At 42.5% G+C, this 22,329-nt stretch overlaps 1 protein-coding gene across 1 annotated transcript in view; it reads left to right on the plus strand.

Moving 5' to 3' along the window:
* Positions 1-22,329, plus strand: part of LOC111965282 (2-oxoisovalerate dehydrogenase subunit beta, mitochondrial) — an 84,399-nt gene that overhangs the window by 12,643 nt on the left and 49,427 nt on the right. The window contains exons 4-8 of the mRNA XM_023989364.2: positions 686-819; positions 6,039-6,194; positions 7,268-7,376; positions 12,579-12,676; positions 14,112-14,222. Coding sequence (XP_023845132.1) covers positions 686-819; positions 6,039-6,194; positions 7,268-7,376; positions 12,579-12,676; positions 14,112-14,222 — 608 coding nt within the window. The remainder of the gene's footprint in view (positions 1-685; positions 820-6,038; positions 6,195-7,267; positions 7,377-12,578; positions 12,677-14,111; positions 14,223-22,329) is intronic.

Here is a 22,329-nt window from a genome sequence, read left to right on the forward strand (position 1 = left end):
CTGATTTTACTGACAGGTTGGCTTAATTCTTCATTTCTGAGGGCTTATAGTGCTCTAATGGTGTCCGGTTTTTGATGAGAAGTGGGCACTTGCGGTAAGGACAGAGAAGAGGTTCGGAGGGATCAATGAAAGAATATACTTGCTCCTTGGCAATTAAACAAAGCAAGGGAACCAAAATAACATTCCTCCCAAAATGTAGAGCCCCAGTCCTGTGGCTCCCGGTCAAGATTATAGAGTGCAGGATGGAAAAATAGTTTTTGTTTATTATTCAGACTAGGGCTTTTTAGTGCATCACAGCCTAATTTGCTCCAGTTGAGGTGGAGTCCTCTCTCTCTCTCTCTCTCTCTCTCTCTCTCTGAATGTCACTTAACTTATATTAAGTCCGGATGCTATTTTAAGGAGACACTGCAATGATTAAACACACTTATGAAGCAAGTGTTGGGTAGGGGGGCGACTGACAAACCTTGTCATCCATCATGTGCCCTGGCCCTATTACACTGTATTTTGCTTGGATTTCATCCCTAATTGAAAAGGAATGAGTGGATGTCTTTGAAGTGATTAGTCAGCAATGCACAGCATTTAACTCTTTCCTTTGGTTGATATGGGTGTGCTGTTATTTGTCGTCATCAGTCCCCTTGATAGATGATAACTGAGTAACCCTCTCCCCTCCTCTTTCTCTCTCCAGGTAAAGACCGTGTCTTCAACACTCCTCTGTGTGAGCAAGGCATTGTGGGATTTGGAATCGGTGCGGCAGTCGCCGGCGCCACGGCCATCGCTGAGATTCAGTTTGCCGACTACATTTAYCCTGCCTTCGACCAGGTGAGCCAGTCTGACTGCACTCTGTGCCACGAAGTGTARTTTCTCAGTCACTTGTTTGCCTGTTTGCTGACGCAGATGGTTTTATTTGTTATCGTCATAGCCCAGCCTCTTGTGCGACGGGAACAGATTTGATCAGGGACTACTGGGAGCCATTTCCCATTTCTGCTTCACTCATGCGTATGTTTTTACCTACCAACAAACACCTGCCTCATCTGCATCCATGTCAATCTTGTGTAATTAGTGTAAATATAATATTTTTCCTAGTGCGTTCTCTGCTCATAAGTGATTAGGCTTCCACACAATCAAGTTGTATTCAGACGCTGTCAAAAAAGCAAAACATTATAATTGAGGTGCAATTTGGCCAGATGCCAACCACACACTAGCTTTTAATGCTATCTGCTGATGCATTTCCACTCTAAATAGCACAGCTGTTGTTTGAAAGACCGGAAATTGACACCGGAAATATGCCCGAAATATGCCTCCCTCAYTGTAAAAATTTGCTCAAAGAAAACACTAGGGTAGCGAGTCTACCTCAGAAGATAGCAATGGGGCTTTAATGCACTGACCTGGAAAGCGTGCGCTGGGTTCGCTATCCGGCCTTGTCTGTTATGCTGGCACTCGTTTCCAGGCTGCATATCCACATCCCAAAGACCAATGAGTTTCCCTCCCTTGTCAAGGCAACCTGAAAAACCGCTGAATGTTGATAATGATGAGATATTTCAGACTGCTGCAGACTAAAATGGCATACACATAGTGCCAGGCACGTTGAGTGTCACACACACACACACACACACACACACACACACACACACACACACACACACACTCCTCTCTCTGTACTCTCAATTAAAACGAGGGAGTCCAAAATGGCCCCCAGAGATGCATAAAATCAAGAAAGAATTGTCTACCTGAATATTAGATGAAATAGAGCCTTGGACACCACTAGTGGAAGGGTCAGGTTCTGTCAACCGTGAATACGTAGGGGGGGAAATGGTTCTGAAATCAGCTTCCTAGAGACTTGGAGTTTTTCACCTGTTTATATGATAGTCAGAATGTATTGGCAAGTATGAAGTATGCTTGAATATATTAACCACAGACTTAAAAGAACCCTTAGAAGCTGTGGTCTTCAATAGTTTTTTGTGGTGGGAAAGGTCAATTATAGTGTGGTAATATTTTATATAAGTATTTACTGTGCATTCTGAAAGTTCTCAGACCCCTTCACTTTTTGAACATTTTGTTACGTTACAGCCTTATTATAAAATTGATCAAATATTYTTTTCCTTCCTCAATCTACACACACTACCCCATAATGACAAAGCAATAACAGGTTTAGACATTTTTGCAAATGTATAAAAAAATATATWAAAAAACATACCTTTTTTACAAGTATTCAGACCCTTTGCTGTGAGACTCAAAATTGTGCTCAAATGCACCCTGTTTCCATTGGTCATCCTTGAGATATTTTATCAACTTGATTGTGCTCAAATGCACCCTGTTTCCATTGGTCATCCTTGAGATATTTTATCAACTTGATTGGAGGCCACCTGTGTTACATTCAATTGATTGGACATGATTTGGAAAGGCACACACCTGTCTAACTAAGGTCCCACAGTTTACAGTACATGTCAGAGCAATAACCAAGCCATGAGGTCGAAGGAATTGTTCGTAGAGCTCCGAGCTTTCTGGGAAAGGGTACCAAAAACTTTCTGCAGCATTGAAGGTCCCTAAGTACACAGCCAAGACAGCGCAGGAGTGGCTTCGGAACAAGTCTCTGAATGTCCTTGAGTGGCCCAGCCAGAGCCCGGACTTGAACCCGATCGAACATCGCTGGAGAGACCTGAAAATAACTGTGCAGCAACGCTCCCCATCCAACCTGACAGAGCTTGAGAGGATCTGCAGAGAAGAATGGGAGAAACTCCCCAAATACAGGTGTGCCAAGCTTGTAGCGTTATACCAAAGAAGACTCAAGGCTGTAATCCCAATACCAAAGGTGCTTCAACAAAGTACTGAGTAAAGGGTCTGAATACTTATGTAAATGTCATATTTCAAAAAAAATGTTTTTTTAACATTTACAAAACAAATAACCTCCTTTTTGCTTTGTCATTATGGGGTATTGTGTGTGTCAAATAGCCACCTGGACTATTTACATTGACAACCCATTTTGTTTTTACACTGCTGCTACTTGCTGTTTATTATCTATAAATAGTCACTTTACCCCTACCTACATGTACAAATTACCTCAACTAACCTGTACTCCGCACATTGACTTAGTACCGGTACCCCCTGTATATAGCATTATTATTATTATTATTATATATATATATTTTTTAACTTCAGTTAGTAAATATTTTCTTAGCTATTTTTTTAAATACATTGTTGGCTTGTAGGTAAGCATTTCACTTTCAAGGTCTACTACACCTGTTGTCTTCGGCGCATGTGACAAATAAAATTTGATTTGAGATTGATGAGGGGGAAAAAATGTGGAGAAAGTCAATTGGTCTGAATACTTTCTGAATTGTGTGTGTGTATATATATATACTCATTAAGAACACCTTTTTTTTATTGAGTTGCCCTCAGCAGACCTAATTTGTTAGGACATGGAATCTACAAGGTGTCAAAAGTGTTCCACAGGGTATGCTGGCCCATGTTGACTCCAATGCTTCCCACAGTTGTCAAGTTGGCTGGATGTACTTTGGGTGGTGGACTATTCTTGATACACACGGGAAGCTGTTGAGCATGAAAAACCCAGCTGCATTGCAGTTCTTGACATAAACCGATGCACCTGGCAATTACTATCATACCCCGTTCAGAGGCACTTAAAACCTGTTATGGCTAGACGTTCCGGTGAAATTCCGGAACGCTAAATTCAAATTAAATTATTAGAAATATTAAACTTTCATAAAATCACAAGTGCAATACACCAAAATAAAGCTTAACTTCTTGTTAATCCAGGCACCGTGTCAGATTTCAAAAAGGCTTTACGGCGAAAGCAAACCATGCGATTATCTGAGGACAGCGCCCCATCATTCAAACACATATTTCAACATATTGGAGTGTCAACAGAAAAAGATCTTCAAAAGGTAAGGCATGAATTATATAGTTATTTCTGACTTTCGTGTCGCACCTGCTTAGGTGCGACACGAAAGTCAGAAATAACTATATAATTCATGCCTTACCTTTTGAAGATCTTTTTCTGTTGACACTCCAATATGTCCCAGAAACATCACAAATGGTAATTTTTGTTCGATAAACTCCTTCTTTATATCCCCAAAATGTCMATTTATTTGGCATGTTTGATTCAGAAAAATACCGGTTCCAACTCGCCCAACATGACTACAAATGATCTAATAAGTTACCTGTAAACTTGGTCCAAACATTTCAAACAACTTTCCTAATCCAACTTTAGGTATCCTAAAACGTAAATAATCRATAAAAATKTAAGACGGAATATACTGTGTTCAATAGCGGATAAAATCAAGTGGAGGGAGCTCCAGGTCGCGCACACCAAACAAAAGAGTCCACTTGGCTTGACACTCAGACTGAACCACTTCTTAATTTCTCAAAGGAGAAACATCAACCAATTTCTAATGACTGACATCTAGTGGAAGCCATAGGAACTGCAACCAGGTGCCTCATAAATCTWGTTTCCCATAGAAAACCAATAGAAAACAGTGACCTCAATTTTTTTTTCCTGGATGGTTTGTCCTCGGGGTTTCGCCTGCCAAATAAGTTCTGTTATACTCAGACATTATTTTAACAGTTTTAGGAACTTTAGAGTGTTCTATTCAAATCTACCAATTATATGCATATCCTAGCTTCTGGGCCTGATTAGCAGGCAGTTTACTTTGGGCACGCTTTTCATCCGGACATGAAAATACTGCCCCCTATCCCAAATAGGTTAAATGTTTTGTATTGCCCATTCACCCTCTGAATGGCATTCATAAACAATCCATGACTCRAGGCTTAAAAATATATTTTTAWCTTGTCCCCTTCATCTACACTGATTTGAAGTGGATGTAACAAGTGACCTCAATAAGGGGACGATCATAGCTTTCACCTGGATTCACTTCGTCAGTCTGTCATGGAAAGAGCAGGTGTTCTCMATATTTTGTGCACTCAGTGTATATACCTCACATGCGACCCGTAATAAGACAATGCAATTGGCCTAATTAAAATGTTTATCTGACGCCATTTAACATTATAGTAAAACTATGTGAAATCAAGTATTATGGAATTGTCATGATAAGCAAGTATTATTTAATAACTGTGTAAAATGAATGGATTCACATACAAGGCATAAAGCTTACGTTACAAGGCAATACCGGGGTGGCAGGTAGCCTAGTGGTTAGAGCGTTGTGCCAGTAACCGAAAGGTTGCTAGATCGAATCCCCGAGCTGACAAGGTAAAAATCTTTCGTTCTGCCCCTGAACAAGGCAGGTAACCCACTGTTCCCAGGTAGGCTGTCATTGTAAATAAGAATTTGTACTTAACTGACCTGCCTAGATAAATAAAGGTTAAATACAAATAAAACAATTAACAAAGCATAATTCTAGGCATATACATCCTAAGGTTAACTAACTTACAAGACAAAGCATAAACTAATCAGACCTACTCAGGGCATGGGCCTGGGTAGCTCACAAATTAAGAATGTCTGTACAACCTTATTCCATGGGTAGGATACAGGAGAAGAGCGAGAACAACAGACCTTCATCCCATTTATACCAGATCTATTCAAAATTCAGTTGTTGCCCAATCCACAGAATTAACCAAAGGTARTAAAACTAAGATTTCACATCAAACCAGCCAAAATCCTCTAGGAAGCGGGTCACTTCTGGGGGTGGGCTGGGTAGTACAATTTTATACAGTGTCGACAGAGTTCACTATGAACAACTGCAAGTAACCATAGAGATCATACAGCCATATAGCGTTCTATTCAGAAGACACTTTGTTTTATAGAATAACACTAWTGCAGCCATGTTTGGTATCTTACACACATTTCAGTAGTCAATTCTCTGGTTTCTGTTGGAGAGGTTTGGCCCCTCGGAGGTGGGAAGGGCGTTCTGGTACTTGGGCATAAATTAGGGCCGAGCCTACAAAATYGTGTGAGGTCCAAGTCTTTCTGTTATGGGAGACTGAGGTATTGTTATGAATGTCTAGCTGTGACTGACCAACTTGATGTGTGGTGATGTTATTATTTCTGTATCTCTGTCTGCCCTCAGATTGTAAACGAAGCAGCCAAGTACCGCTATCGCTCCGGCAACCTATTTGACTGCGGGAACCTCACCATCCGGGCGCCGTGGGGCTGCGTGGGCCACGGCTCGCTCTACCATTCCCAGAGTCCAGAGGCCTTCTTCGCCCACTGCCCAGGCATCAAGGTTAGACACTCATCCCTATCGCCTCCCCCCCCATCCCATCCTCCACTCACTCACTTCTCCACCTCACCTGTACTCGGTACTCTTAAAGCACCTTATAACCTATTTACTTCTGCACTTGCTTGCCCCTTCCTAAATTGAGCCTGTCTTTATGATCGAAGGCACACACATCTTTCTCCCCGTATCAGTTAGCCAACCTCTCTCTTCGCTTCACTGCGCCGCACTTATCACACGTATTTTTGGTGTAGTCTATCTCTGTGTATGTACCTTGCTTAAACACCTACTGGACTGTTTTGGATTGTTGATTTGATGAGGGTTGAACAAAATCTACCTCAAATTGCTATTGACCTATTCATGCACCCACTCCCTTAATTTCCGAACCCTGGCGGCTGCTGCATAGTGCTTTACATCCACAGAAATGAAAGGGAAATTATGCACATGGACTCTCAAATAAATACCTGACTCACTGTGCACCCTGTGCGATCACCTGGGGTTCAACCGGCTGATCTGTGAGCGTGTGTGATTTAAGCCGGCATTTAATGCACGTACGCTCGGAGGGAAACGAGTGCGTGCTAAAAAATGTCAAATATGATTCACCCCACCACACCGTCACGAAAGGAATAAAAGTCTAAAGTTATCCGACGCAGCCAAGCACCACAGCACCAGTTAGCGCTTTACAGCCATTGTCAGTACAGTAAACATCCTTCGTTGTCTTTTTCAAAGGTCAAGGTAATAAACACTGCAAGTGGTCCGAGACGGCTCAAATGCCTAGCTCGGATATAGAGGAAGCCGGCTTCTGCTTTCCACCCAATTGCACATCATCTGGGTCGTTTGTTTGCGTACCAGTTGAATAGTATGGTCTGTGTTGGTGCAGAAACGCCCTATTTGCACTACTAAGTCAAGGCAAGCTGTACTGTTGTTCTGGGTACACTGCCTTAATAGTTGCTGTAACCGTGCTGAAAAAGGACAACGTTATAAGAAAATGTCCGAGCCAGTACAGTTCAGGTTGGCACGATAGTGTGGAAAAGGTCATATTATAYTATCTATGTATTTACGATCTATGTATTTCACTCCAGGTTGTAATACCCAGAGGTCCGGTCCAGTGTAAGGGACTGCTGCTGTCGTGCATCGCAGATCAGAACCCCTGCATATTCTTCGAGCCCAAGATCCTCTACAGAGCAGCGGGTGAGTGAAAGAGCCCATCTGACCCAGGTGATGTGTGTTTTGTAGTCGAGGTGTGTTAACAACAACATGTCTATGCTTACTTTCCTCAAGCATTCTCAATGATCTTCTGTCAGCATTTTTGTCTCCTTGGTGACAGATGGCTTGTTATTGTTGTGCCGTAGCAGAACAGCAAACAAACTATGTCCTGGCTGCTTGGCTCTGGACTGAGTGTGAGTGAGTTCACCAGATTCAATCGCAAGTGTGAACCAGCTGGTCCAAATGAGCCGTAAACTGCTGACAGCCTCTGGCCTGGCCTGTGTCCTGTCCTCTGGCTGGCTGTCCACTCTAGCCCTGGCAGGACTGGCAGCATGCTGCCTCGGGCGCCTGCCTCAGGCCTACATAGTTTTTTTTGTCTTTTAGAGCAGGGATCGACGACAGAATGACCTCTTATTATCCTTTTCRACAAAGCCTGTAATTTCCACACACAGCTTTGGGTGATAAGAGTCCATTCAATTAAGTTGTGAGATTGTTTTGATTAAGGCATTAGAAAGTTGTCATGCCCAGAACATTCTTTTTCTTCTCAGGTATTAAAACCACTCGGTCCAAAACAAGCCTTATGTCCRTCTTTCCCTCCGTCTCTTCTGGGATTGTGTTCAAATCAAATTCTATTGGTCACATACACGTGATTAGAAGATGTTATTGCGGGTGTAGCGAAATGCTTGTGCTTCTAGCTCYGACAGTGCAGTAATATCTAACAACATACAGTTGAAGTCGGAAGTTTACATACACTTAGGTTGGAGGCATTAAAACTTGTTTTTCAACCACTCCACAAATTTCTCGTTAAACTATAGTTTTGGCAAGTCGGTTAGGACATCTACTTTGTGCATGACACAAGTCATTTTTTCCAAAATTGTTTACAGACAGATTATTTCACTTACAACTCACTGTATCACAATTCCAGTGGGTCAGAAGTTTAGCATACACTAAGTTGACTGTGCCTTTAAACAGCTTGGAAATTCCAGAAAATGATGTCATGGCTTTAGAAGCTTCTGATAGGCTAATTGACATAATTTGAGTCAATTGGAGGTGTACCTGTGGATGTATTTCAAGGCCTACCTTCAAACTCAATGCTCTTTGCTTAACATCATGAGAAACGCAAAGAAATCAGCCAAAAATTGTAGACCTCCACAAGTCTGGTTCATCCTTGGGAGCAATTTCCAAATGCCTGAAAGTACCACGGTCATCTGTACAAACAATAGTACGCAAGTATAACACCATGGGACCACGCAGCTGTCATACCGCTCAGGAAGGAGACGCGTTCTGTCTCCTAGAGATGAACGTACTTTGGTGCGAAAAGTGCAAATCAATCCCAGAACAACAGCAAAAGGACCTTGTGAAGATGCTGGAGGAAACGGGAACAAAAATATCTACATCCACAGTAAAACGAGCCTGTATCGACATAACCTGAAAGGCCGCTCAAGCAAGGAAGAAGCCACTACTCCAAAACCGCCATAAAAAGCCTGACTACGGTTTGCAACTGCACATGTGGAAAGAATACTTTTGGAGAAATGTCCTCTGTTCTGATGAATCAAAAATAGAACTGTTTGCCCATAATGGCCATCGTTATGTTTGGAGGAAAAAAGGGGACCGCTTGCAGGCCGAAGAACACCATCCCAACCGTGAAGCACGGGGGTGGCAGCTTCAATGTTGTGGGGGTGCTTTGCTGCAGGAGGGACTAATGCACTTCCAAAATAATAGTAGCATCTGAGGGACGAAATATTTGGATTATTGAAGCAACATCTCAAGACATCAGTCAGGAAGTTAAAGCTTGTTTGCAAATGGGTCTTCCAATGGAAATGACGCCAAGCATACTCCAAAGTTGTGGCAAAATGGCTAAGGCCACAAAGTCAAGGTATTGGAGTGGCCATGACAAAGCCACTGACCTCAATCTATAGAAACTTTGGTGGTGGAACTGAAAAAGTGTGTGAGGAAGGAGGCCTACAAACCTGACTCGTTACAACACCCAGCTTCTGTCAGGAGGACTGGGCCAAAATTCACCCAACTTATTATGGGAAGCTTGTGGAAGGCTACCTGAAACGTTTGACCCAAGTTAAGCAATTTAAAGGCGATGCTACCAAATACTAATTGAGTGTATGTAAACTTCTGACCCACTGGGAATGTGATGAAAGAAACAAAAGCTGAAATAAATAATTCTCTCTACTATTATTCTGACATTTTAYATTAGGGATAGGGAGCAATACCATCGTATATCATTTACATAGTCACGATAGGACACCATCCCACAAGTCCACAGAGATATGGAGGAGTCCAGTTGTTGGGCAGGGCTGAGATGTAGGAGCTTGCTCCTCTTTCTGCAATTGCTTGGAGACTGTGTAGTGTGAGACCTGGAGAGTCAGAAGGTTGTTTGGCCCCMTAGCAACTGCCCTAGCTACTTSCTTGGCAGCCAATAAGGGCCAGGTCACACAGGTCAGAGAGAGTTTGAGAGGTCAGTTTATGGTACCCATAGACTTTCAGGCACCACTCCCGGTTGGATGGGGAGTGGAGAGTGCAACTTGAAAGGGTTGTGAGGTGCTGGTAAGAGGCACTGTCAGGGAGTTCGTGACACTATGCAACATTCTGCTAAATGTGGAAAGCTATGCTGTCATCAGTGTGCAGTTTATAATGTAGTCATTAACTTAGCGTGAGTGTGTGCTTCCAAATTGTAGAATATAGGATATGTGGCAGTGTTGACTCTTTTTGCACYTCTGCCATTTCTATGCATGTCTGAAGTGTATTATTGCCTCAACTGCAGAGGTCTCCAATTACATTCAACCCTGGGTTGATTTTTTTTATCCTTGAGCGGATGGTCGGAGAGAGGGAACATAGTTATAAATAATGTATACACTGCCTATTGACCGCAAGAATCCCAAACAGAAATAGTATTTGACAAAAACAATCATTTCAAACCTTGATTTACATTGCGATACGATCACATATGCCTCTCTATTTATGGGTGGGAATAGTAGTGAACTTCCTAAATTAAAATAACTTTTAGCCGATTTTCCTGGTGATTTTACAGACTTTATGCTATAAGGACTTGGGGGGGGGGGGATAAAATCACCCGCTGGCCGAATTGGGCAGGGCAGCCTTTTGGGAAAACCAGCTCTAGTCGGACAGTAATATGGTGAGGTGTACTGTTAGTCACAGTAATATAGTTTAACAACCAAGTTGAATTCTGCCTCTTTAGGGCCTGCAAGGATATGTTTCAGTTTTGCAATGTTCTTGGCACAGAAAAGCAGTTGCCACATTTATTTTTCCACTCCTTACCTTTTATTTTGGATGTCAAATTGTGTTTGATGCYTCTCAGGAAGTCAAGAGCAGTCTTCTTTTCCTACTGCGGAGTAAAAATCATATGAGCCGTGACACTTACTGTCTCAGTCTCTCAAAATGTGAACGAAATAACACCTCCGTTTTATATATCYCTCAACAAAACCCGAAGTCTTTCTTTCTGTGAGGTTTGTTGTTTCATTTTCAGATGGACTAAACCCAGTTACTKGGAAGTACAGTGGGGTATGCAGGTCCAWATTGTGTACAGTGTCTATGACTCAGTGAGACTTAATGAAACTACGTCAGAGAGGGAGAGATTCGGTGCGTCTCTTTGAGGAGAAATAGACTCTTGTCTGACTAAAATAGTTCCATGGCATACCACCTAATGGATATTTCTCTCCTTTTCTGAAAATATCTCCTAGCTATGTTTCCCATAGCGAAATGACTAAATTTTGTTCCTTTTTTCCCCGAACTTGGTGTCAACAATCGCTCGTCTGTTTCACACAGGGCTCTCAGAACTGGTAGCAGTTAGGGAATTACTTTCATTTCCGAAAAGCGCAGAAAGCACTACCTCGTGCCGGGTCCTAAYCCCTCTGAGCGACGCTTGTTTGGGTGATGTCATGTAATGTTTTTCATTGAAACAGTCATTTTCTTTTCTCATCAAGCCAGAGGGGATGGAACCACAAGCACTGGCTTTATCAGGACCGTAGTTAAATGTAGGCTAGTTAGTGACAGAGATTCCCAATATTAAGAGAATATGTTTTTATGAAGACTGTTATACATCACCATTGTCACGTGAGCTTATGATCTCACAGCTGGATGTTGAGTGGACTTCCTTTAAGTGAATTGGGGACTGAAAAAGGCTATCACCGCCTGACATTGGTCTTCTTGAGTAAGATCGGTCACTACTACTATAAAATGACTGCTGTGTCACGGTCTGAAACGGGCAAGCTATGTACACCAGAGGAGGTTGATGAATTCCAGTCAACAGTAGTTCACTGTTTTGTTTGTTGGTGGCAGGGGTGGGATTTTMCTTGCTGCTTATTGTGGCTTTCTGTGTAAGGTTAACTTAGTAGTTTACTGTATGCTTACGTATTAGAAGTATCTCAAGATGTTCCGAGAGACACATTTAAACTATATCCTGTCCCGCAAATGTTTTGTTGTYCACATTGATCAGGGTGACCGGCCTATAGTTGTTCACTAGATATTGTTAGCGCATAGATTTATTTTCTTTATTAATAATAATATGCCATTCAGCAGACGCTGTTATCCAAAGCGACTTAGTCATGCGTGCAGAAATGTTAGGTATTGGTGGTCCCGGGAATCGAACCCACTACCCTGKTGTTGCAAGCGTCATGCTCTACAAACATAGCAACAGAGGACCATAAGAGAGGTGCGCACACAAGGCTYCTTGTGATTGATGAGGTCTGGAAAAAGCATCTCAAATGGGCCAGAGACTTTGTTCCTAACTGGAAGCACAGATTGTAGGCTTTCATTTGTGAGTGTGAYGGTTATTTCCCTTCTTGTCATCCACTCCATCATTGAGCTCTACGGGTGGTTATGGACCATCGTTTGACAGAGCAACCACAGTTGGCCATAACAGAGTGATTAATGTGTGTTCGGAATTGACCCCCAATTATATTCCTAGCGTGTGTAGTACTGTAGTTGTGTATGTGCACCAGGTCATGTTGGCCGTACTGATAAGATACTTGGGCTCATTCTAAAAAAATATATATTCTCCTTCACTGCACTGATCTGCAAGATTAGCTTCCACCATAGGGTTTCACCTGTCAACTAATTTACAATCAGTGCGGATGAAGGGGAGGAGATGAGAGTACAGGTTTTGAAACAATTGAGATAGAAAAAACAAACACGACCTCTTTGTTTGCTTTGCAGTGGAGCAGGTCCCTACAGAGGCCTACACCATCCCACTTTCGCAGGCCGAGGTAATACAGGAAGGAAGTGACGTCACTCTGGTCGCGTGGGGAACACAGGTGAGACGTGGAAGAAGGAGCAATGGGTTGATTCTACATACTCGAGCCATAGAGGAGATGGAGCKACATAAATATCTATTTATGAATGTGCATGAGTCATGACCTTAGCCAGAAGTCATTGTTTATGGCATGGAGGCGGGCAGAGTAGGGACATCCGCGTTACATCTTGGGTCTTTGACATTTCTTAATCCGACAGGGACGAGCCATGGATTACCTCCTAGCTCCATCACAAGCCCACGCCTCTCAACAGGGGCTTTCTCACCAGGGGTTGGTGGTTTATCGTGTCTACACTGACGTCTCCGCTGGACCGATGCTGCTGCACAGTGTTAACAGTCCACGTCTACACAAGGCCTTCCATTGTCTTCAACTCCTGTCCCCCTGATTTATTTTCCTGAGCAGAGGATTATGGTCTCTATAGCGCTCTTGGTGTCGTTGCCCCTTACAAAGATTATGCTACCCACTTAACGGGCTTAACCCMCCCAGAGAAGGAGACTAATGTAGGTACAGCTGAAGAGCAGAGGGGGGTCTAAGCCTGAGGGCCGGGAATGACTGGGAAATCAACTCCTTCAAAGCCGTTATTTTGCAAAGATGAAAAATCCACCCAAGTAGTCGAAATCGGGGCTTTTTAAAATGCCACCCCATTACTCCGGTAATCCATCAGCCCTCCATGGACGAGTGAAAAGAAAACAATTCCCAGCAAGTGGAGCGGTCGGAACTGCGCCTAGAACCTGCCGTGAAGGTCTGCTAATGAGCGTAACAGAGTTTCATTTTGCCAGTCCTGAAAATCCCTACTGTTATATTGTAAAGTTTCAGAGGACCGTTGGCATTTTATTGAACACTTTAAACCTGTTCATATCTTGACAGAAGTACTAGGCTATATCATTGCTTCAGCAATATTCAGTATATTAGTAGTCATCTCTAGCAAGGTTGACTAACACCAGAATAKAATATTTATCTTTTTAATATGCCTGTTCTAGACCTGTGTCTATATGGGCTAGAAGCCTATAGATTGCTGTGTTCCTTTTTTATCAATTGGCGGTCTGATTTATGACTCATGACTATCACTCAAGACCCACACATTAATAGATTTTATTCATTAACCCTCACACACATTCATAGACGAACTCAAAGCCCTGATGCACAGYTTAGGGATAACGATGGAGCCAGTATGTCCTGCTGTTAGATTGCCGGTGATTCACAGGCACAGCAGTCATTATCTGGAAATGGACAGCTTTCTAATCTGCCAATAAACATGGAGTCTATCCAAGCAACTTTCTCCATTAGTCCAAACGGAYTWGAAAGTTAATAAGGGGTGCTGTGCAGTGGTTTTCTGCTGACTCTAAAAGGGGTTCTTGATGGTATTATGAAGTGTTCTAAAATCCATTCTGGATTAGAATGGTATACATGGTCTTGATCGCTGACTCCTGCCTTGCAGATCCATGTGCTGAGGGAAGTGGCCAACATGGCTCAGGAGAAGCTGGGTGTGTCTTGCGAACTCATAGATCTACAGACCATCTTGCCTTGGGACACTGAGACTGTTTGCAAGGTAAGACGCATGCTAGGCTATATAATTTGCCTACACACACACACACACACACACACACTCAGGGTTGGGTAGGTTACTTTCTAAATGTAATACTTTAGTTACTAGTTACTTGTCCAAAATTATTAGCAGTAACTTAACTTTTGGATTACCCAAACTCAGTAACGTAATCTGATTACTTTCAGTTACTTTTAGATTGCTTTCCCCTTAAGACAATAGAAGACAAGACTGCCTCAAACGTCAAATCAAAATAAAATTGTATTTGTCACATGCTTTRTAAACAACCTTTGTAGACTAACTGTGAAATGCTTACTTACAGGCCCTTCCCAACAATGCAGAGAAAAATATAGAAACAATTATAGCACAAGGAATAAATGAGTAACAATAACTTGGCTATATAAACAGGGTAACCGTACCGAGTAGATGTGCAGTGGTTCCGAGGTAAATATGTACATATAGGTAGGGGTAAAGTGTCTAGGCAGCAGGATAATTAATCAGCGCTGGTAGCAGCAGCATATGTGACGATTCAAAAGAGTTAGTGCGAAAGATGATTAGTATTGTGGCTTGGAGTAGAAGTTGTTTAGGGTCCTTTTTGGTTCCAGACTTGGTGCATCGGTGCCACTTGCCATGCGGTAGCAGAGAGAAAAGTCTGTGTCTTGAGTGGCTGGAGTCTTTGAAAATGTATAGGTCCTTCTTCTCACACCGCCTGGTATAGAGGTCCTGGATGGCAGGGAGCTTGGCCCCAGTGATGTACTGGGTCATATGCACTACCCTCTGTAGCGCCTTGCGGTCGGATGCCAAGCAGTTACCATACCAAGCGGTAATGAAGCCAGTCAAGATGCTCTCAGTGGTGCAGCTATACAAGGTTTTGCGGATCTGAGATCCCATGCCAAATCTTTKAAACTTTTTTATTCCATAGGCTGGGATCCGCCRTATGCAGCTGAGGCAAGAGCGCATTTTTCACAGGCTGTCCACTGGCCTCAAAAATGATTGATATGCWGCTTAAACTTCTTCAATTCAGCCATTGACTTATACATATCCAATTGTGAACAGCCATCCACAATTGCCACTAAGTAAGGCGCAAATGGCTAGATGAGAGGGCAGCAGTGTGATTTACATCAATGTGCTATGTAGATATCAATAATATGTAGCCCGTAGGCTACATCACTGCTGTAGTCCTTACCCTTAGCGTTTTTATTTAGATTGGATAATCTTTGGATGCCGACAGCGGTTGCACTATTGGAAGACATGGCTTGGACAGTAGGCTACAAAATCCTATTCCTGCTCTTTTCCCGCGATCCCTCAAACACATTTGGTGTGTMATCATAGTGGTCTCTGATTTATGGTCAGACTTCCTCAGGCGGAACAAAAAACATGGCTGAGGATTATTTCTGTCTAATAAAACTCTCGTTGATTGGCTCCCCAGTGGGTGGGCCTATCCCCTCCCAGGCACACTGATGGCTGCACCCCTGCCCAGTCATGTGAAAGCCATAGATTAGGGCCTAATTTATTTATTTCAATTGACTCATTTCCATATTTGAACTAATTCAGTAAAATCTTTCTAAATTGTTGCATGTTGCGTCTTTATATTTTTGTTCAGTGTAGTTGATGATCCCTGCAGTAGACTGTGTAATTTAGCACTTACATTTCCCTTCAATGTGGCACAGAAACCATGTTATATTTCTCTACAGTGCAGTTTCTGCCGTTCATGATTGATTGAATAACAACTTCATTCTCCCACCGCTGGTATGATTTMATTAGGGCTGTATTTCTACTTTGCCGCACGATTAAAGTAACTGTAGCACTCACTCGTGTTATTATGTAATGTAAGAGAGAAACTGTTTTGTTAGCCTTTCAAAGTATTCTAATGATGTCTTGAGTTTAAAGTTATGGTCCATTCAAGCCCAGAGGAATGGGAGGAGAGGAGGTAAGCAAGGCCTGTATATTTTGCCTACGTACAGTGTCTTCAGAAAGTATTTCAACCCCTTGACCTTTTCCACATTTTGTTATTACAGCTGGAATTTAAAAAAATATATATATATTTTTTTTGGGGCACTGGCCTACACACAATAGCCAATAATGTAGAATTAAGTTATTTAAAAAAAAATTGAACAAATTAATAAAACAATGAAAAGCTGAAATGTATACAGCCCATTTGTTATGGCAAGCCTAAATAACTTCAGGAGTAAAGATTTGCTAACAAGTCCCTTGATAAGTTGCATGGACATTAAACATKTTTTTAATGACTACCTCATCTCTGTACCCTACACATACAATTATCTGTAAGGTCCCTCAGTCGAGCAGTGCATTTCAAACACAGATTCAACCACAGACCAGGGAGGTTTTCCAATGCCTTGCAAAGAAGGGCACCTGTTGGTAGATGGGTAAAAAAGAAGAAGAATTAGGCATTAACTATCCCTTTGAGCAGGGTGAAGTTATTAATTACACTTTGGATGGCATATCAATACACCCAGTCACTACAAATGTACAGGCATCCTTCCTAACTCAGTTGCCTGAGAGGAAGGAAACCATTCAGGGATTTCACTGAGGCCAATGATGACTTTAAAACAGTTATGGAGTTTAATGGCTGTGATGGGAGAAAAATGAAGTTGACTCAACAACATTGTAGTTACTCCACAATACTAACCTAATTGACAGAGGGAAAAGAATGCCTGTACAGAATAAAACTATTCCAGAACATGCATCCTGTTTGCAACAAGGCACTTAAGTAATACTGCAAAAAATGTGGCAATGCAATTCACTTTTTGTCCTGAATACAAAGTGTTATGTTTGGGGCAAATCCAATGTAACAAATTACTGAGTACCACTCTCCATATTTTCAAGTATAGTGGTGGCTGCATCATGTTATGGGTATGCTTGTAATCGTTAAGGATTGGGGAGTTTCAGGCAAAAAAAATTAGGAATAGAGCTGAGCACTGGCAAAATCCTAGAGGGAAAAAAATCAATGGCAAGACCTGAAAATGGCTCTCTTGCAATGATCAACAACCAATAATGGGCAAATGTTGCACAACCCAGGTGTGAAAAGCTCTTAGAGACTTACCCAGAAAGACTTACAGCTGTAATCACTGCCAAAGGTGCTTAGACAAAGTATTGACTCAGGGGTGTGAATACTTATGTAAATCAAATTTCTGTATTTAATCTTTAATACCTTTGCAAAAATGTCTGAAAACATGTTTTCACTGTCGTTATGGGGGCATTGTGTGCAGATGGGTGAGGGGGGGAAATAGAGAGAGATAGATAAATAATAATTATATCTATAGATATATATATATATATATATACATTTTGAATTCAGACTAACACAACAAAATGTGGAATAAGTCAAGAATTATGAATATTTTCTGAAGGCACTGTATTTTGTCACCTCCCGAGATGTGCCAATGCCATGCGTTTTAAATGGCCCACTTCAAACGTGCCACATACTGTTTTGTTGTGAACGTGGCAAGCCGCTGGGGACTCAATGCCGGATGGGTTTTTATATTGCCTGTTTTATCATGCAATTTTAAAGTCCYTCTGGTGCAGCACATGACACAGTTGGTAAGCTCTGCGAGGCCTGGCGCTGCCAAGTAAATCTTATAACTGACAGTTAAGGCACAAGATGAAAATTGTGGTCACAGGCCGGTAATTTAATAGGGAGCCCAATTGGAATCGATGGCATATATTATTATTGTCTTGGCACCGGGGGCGCTTCAAATGAAGTGAGCAACAGTCTGTTATGGGCTGCTTGTTCAGGGACAATTTTCTCAAATAAACGGGGTGATTTTCAGCAGTGGCCGCTCCATTAAACCGGCTCTATGAAATTGAATAGTGTGTTTATATACCGCTTATGGTTCTCRGGGGCAAGGCCGCCGTCTCCACCTTGCCAACAACACTTGTCTTCCTCTCCACTGTTTTCTCTCCTCTCCTTCAGCTAAACGTGTTGTGGATTATCCATCCTCACACCTTTTTAATTTCCCTTTTCCTTGTCAGTTTATAGCCTCCTATTTCCTCATTCTCTTATTACGCCTTATCAAGAGAAAACAGAATAATACGTTATGGCCTCACTCAGTCCTATAGCCATGAAATTCAAATGCCGACAACTCAGTCCTATAGCCATGAAATTCAAATGCCGACAACACTGCCTGGGAATGTGTTGTTGTCTCTCAGCCTCAGTGTGTTGCCTTATGTGACCCATGTGGCATTATTTGATGGTTGTGGTTGAGTAGAGAACCTTTTTTAATCATGCAATTAACTGGAGAGGATGAATTAACCACAGGCTAAATAATCCCCATGTTCTTTGTACCCGATTTGCCATGAATKCAACGTTAAAATATTTTGTTTTATCTTTTAATAAATCTGAAGCATGAAGAACTTCATGGTCCAGATGTCAAATTAGGAACAAATGCGGGTCTCTGTTTAAAAAAATAAAGCTTACGTAAAGACTACTAATTCCTCTCAAAATGATGTTTTCAGACAGTGGGGCTAGCTAATGAAATCAACCCTGACATGAAATAGAATATTGTCTCCTTTTTTTGCACGAAAGGTGGGTTAGTGGACAGGGAAATGGGGTTCCGTTACCCAGAAATGGCTATGCTGAAGTACTGTGTTTAAAAAAAAAAAATGTATTTGTCTGTCTTAGCAGTGCCAGATTTGGTCACGACGCACAAAAACCCAAATGCCCTATGGTTCAGTACCATCATTGCAAATGGTCAGCCCTGACTGAGTGTATACTTAATTTCCCACCTGTGGCCAATGGTCTGCCTCTGCAATGATTGTGTGTGTGTGTGTGTGTGTGTCTTGGTGTGAAGACTAGACACAAGTATTCATCCACTGAGTGTCATAATGGATTATTTTTGTGATATACCCCTGTCGTCTTAGTTGGGAAGTGCTGGCTGCTGAGCGGTTGAATTACAGGTTTTGACCAGTGTAGGTCCCCTTAGGCGCTACAATGTATAGCACATGAAGGTCGCCTTTGAAACTAGTCTACCTTTCCATATCTGCATTTGAAGAGCAAGCTGATTTGTACTCGCATTGCACAGCAATTTAGGGGGGGCATAGCTGCATGACGATAGGGAAAATATTTCACTTTTATGGTTGGTTTCACTAACCCATATTGATTAAATCCAAGAGTAACAGAGAACTAAAAATGTTATTTCATTAGCATTGACGTAACTGGGATTTCAGACATCAGGCCATGACTATTGAGTCTGAGTGGAACCTTTTAAATCATATGAACTGCTGTCCAGGAATATGTCTATGAAACTAAATTATCATTCATTCTACCTAAAAATGCGATCTAGTCCAGGTCCCTGCTTAATCTCTAATGTGAAACAGACCCCTTATGTGTGCTTACGCTACTCTTTCTGTCACCCCTCTGACTACCCAGAATCCTCCACTTCCAATCCTAAAGTAGGCCCTATATTCAAAGGTTAAGTGGAGAGTGAGGAAAAACCTTGGTGCCCCTGGTCACCCTGACTGACTGACTGCGGACTGACTGAGGGCTAGCCCTGAGTGACCCCTGCCTGCCTGCCCTGGCTCTGTGGCTAGAACTACTGCTGATGCTGAGCCTTTTTCAGACTCTGGGGCATTCACGCAAGGCAGCTATGGCAGGAATTTCCACATGCATTTACATTTAGCATTTTATTGAAACAAGTTCTGTTTTTTTGTGTGTTTTTTTGGAAATTGTTTCAGGGTCAGCCCGGCCCTACAAGTGTTTGTTGGGGCACAATTGTCACAAACCTCTTCTCTCCTTCTCTTGACTCACCCTCCCGCTTAGCCCTCTGACAGACCAGCTATTTTAGATTTACAGAGGATGACTGTGGCCAGAATTACGCAAGTCACACAGCCCTCTCTCGCCTTAGATCTTTTGCTACTAAAGGGGCGATGTGACATTTCATCAAAGGATTGCTCAGAGGAATAACTCACAGAGCATTGTGACCTCAATCTTCATCCTGTTCCATCTGAGTTGGCTTTCGCCGTCTCCGTTGTGAATTCCTAGGATTCATTATGTGCCAGTCTATATGCTGACATGAGGAAAGAAAAAAAAACTGGCACAATTGTCGCCATCAGAGGCTAGTAAATAGTATTATTCTCCGATCCGTTGATTTCGACTGTCAGTGCTATTCTTGGCCTCAAGTACATGTCAGAAAGAATTCAGTCTGCTTTTTAATTCAGTGGTTGTTCGCTTGATCTCCAGCGTTTCCAGGAATACCTACGTGCTCTCACATCGTCTTGCATTAAATGGGTTGATAGGCTCATGAGCAGACAGAGTGTGTGTACACACACGCTCAGCTTGTTGGTCCATGGACGCACATCCAAACACGGACGCACATTCAATTAGGACCTCGTATAAATGAATGAGTCACTGTCGGCTCCTGCATCTCTCCTCAGCGTCTTTCAACAGCGGACATCCATGCCCAGATTGACCACGATGTCCATATGAGTCAGTTCAATCAATTCTTATCTCTTTGAGCCTGGTGGGTCTTTATAGATGAGTGTCCGTGTGTGTCTCTTAGTACATGTGATCATTAACACGATAGCTCCGGGTTTCCTGTTCCCTCCACCCGGAGCCATCCACCCCGGTGGTAACCGGCGGCGACACAGGGATCTAAATATACAGTCAAGTCTCTTGTTGACAAAGGGAATAGACAGAAATTGCTGTAGAAATGGAGAGAGAAACTGTATTTTGTCCCGCTGTCTGCGGCAGTCCAGTAAATGTAATAGTCATTCATTTAAGGGATAAACAAAATGACTGGTTTGGCCCTGCCAGACCCACAGGCTCAAATGATATAATGTGGAAAGTCTCCCTCTCTCTTGCTCCTGGGTCAAAAGCCAGTGTGGTAATTTATTTAAAAACCCATATCATCCTCTTTGACAGACCTTCAGTCTCTTGTTGTTTTGAGTGGCCTACATCTTAAGTGCTCTTGAGCTGGCTCTTAGACAATCTAATTTTGATCAGACATTTCTACCACATTGTACAGCTCCTTGTCCATATTCAATACTAGTCCAGATTCGTATTAGTGCCTAGTCAGTGATTGAGCCATTTTCCAGTCCTGGACAGACTCCGATCTGGTCAGTGTGAAACTGCCTTTTGAGGGTGTGCAGTCAGTAATGGAGCGGTGGCTCAGTTAGCAGTGATTGGAGATGGCTCTTCCCATGCCGCACAAACCAGACCCGTCAGCCAAAAGGCCTAGGACCTGGAAGACCTTGAGGAGCTCAGGCCCTCACCCTGCAATGAACCTCTTCTTACTTTCCATCCATAGCTTCAGCTCTCTCCATTGAAAATAGCTATTTTGACTGCTTCGTCCTCATGACACACAATACCCTTTCAGACTGGGTCTTTCCAAAGCAAAGAAACTAGCTAACGTGATCAAGATGTGGCTCGGGCTCATGCTTTGAGGTTCCAAGTTCCATGCGCGCAGGTCCACTATAAAATGCATTTGAGGAAATTCATGGTAAATGTATGTATTTGTTTGATTTTACAGTGAGACTTGGAAAGGTGTTTTTTACCCCGGCCCTAGTCCGTGCGCTAGGCATCTGCAGCAAGTTCATGCACTATTCTTTAGTATCTGGACGGCAGAGTTCATGTACTGTTTAATTTCGTTGTGTCCTCATTGCCTTGAGTCAGTGGGTTCAAAGATTTTTTTCTTTTCTTCTCAGGCTCATTTTAAGGTCACTAAAGCGCTGATGAAATAAGTTGTTCCGCTATGAACTGTCAAGATTAGCTTATTTCACCTGGGATTGCTCTCACAGCAGAGGGCCATGGAGCTGACATTATAATAAGAGGGCATATCCCTTCAGTCACGGCTGGGAAATGCTATTTTAGAAATTTCCCTGTCTCCCATCTCTCCTCACACTTGGTCATGGTCTGTTAACCTTCTCTTGGTCATCGATATCCCCTTTTCCTTGACTTCTTTTACCTCTCTTGGCCTCACTTGCTTACTCTCCCCTCTCTCAACATCGCTATTGTTATCGCAGACAATATTTATTCGCTTTGGCATTTGTCCTCCTCGCAGGCAGCAAGTCCATGCTGGTTTGGAAATCTGCAAGTCCTATCTGCTCCCATAAAACACACCGTTCCCATTTCCCCAGCCCCAACCTCGGCACACAT

This window comes from Salvelinus sp. IW2-2015, linkage group LG6.1, assembly GCF_002910315.2.
Source record: "Salvelinus sp. IW2-2015 linkage group LG6.1, ASM291031v2, whole genome shotgun sequence".
Lineage (NCBI taxonomy): Eukaryota > Metazoa > Chordata > Actinopteri > Salmoniformes > Salmonidae > Salvelinus > Salvelinus sp. IW2-2015.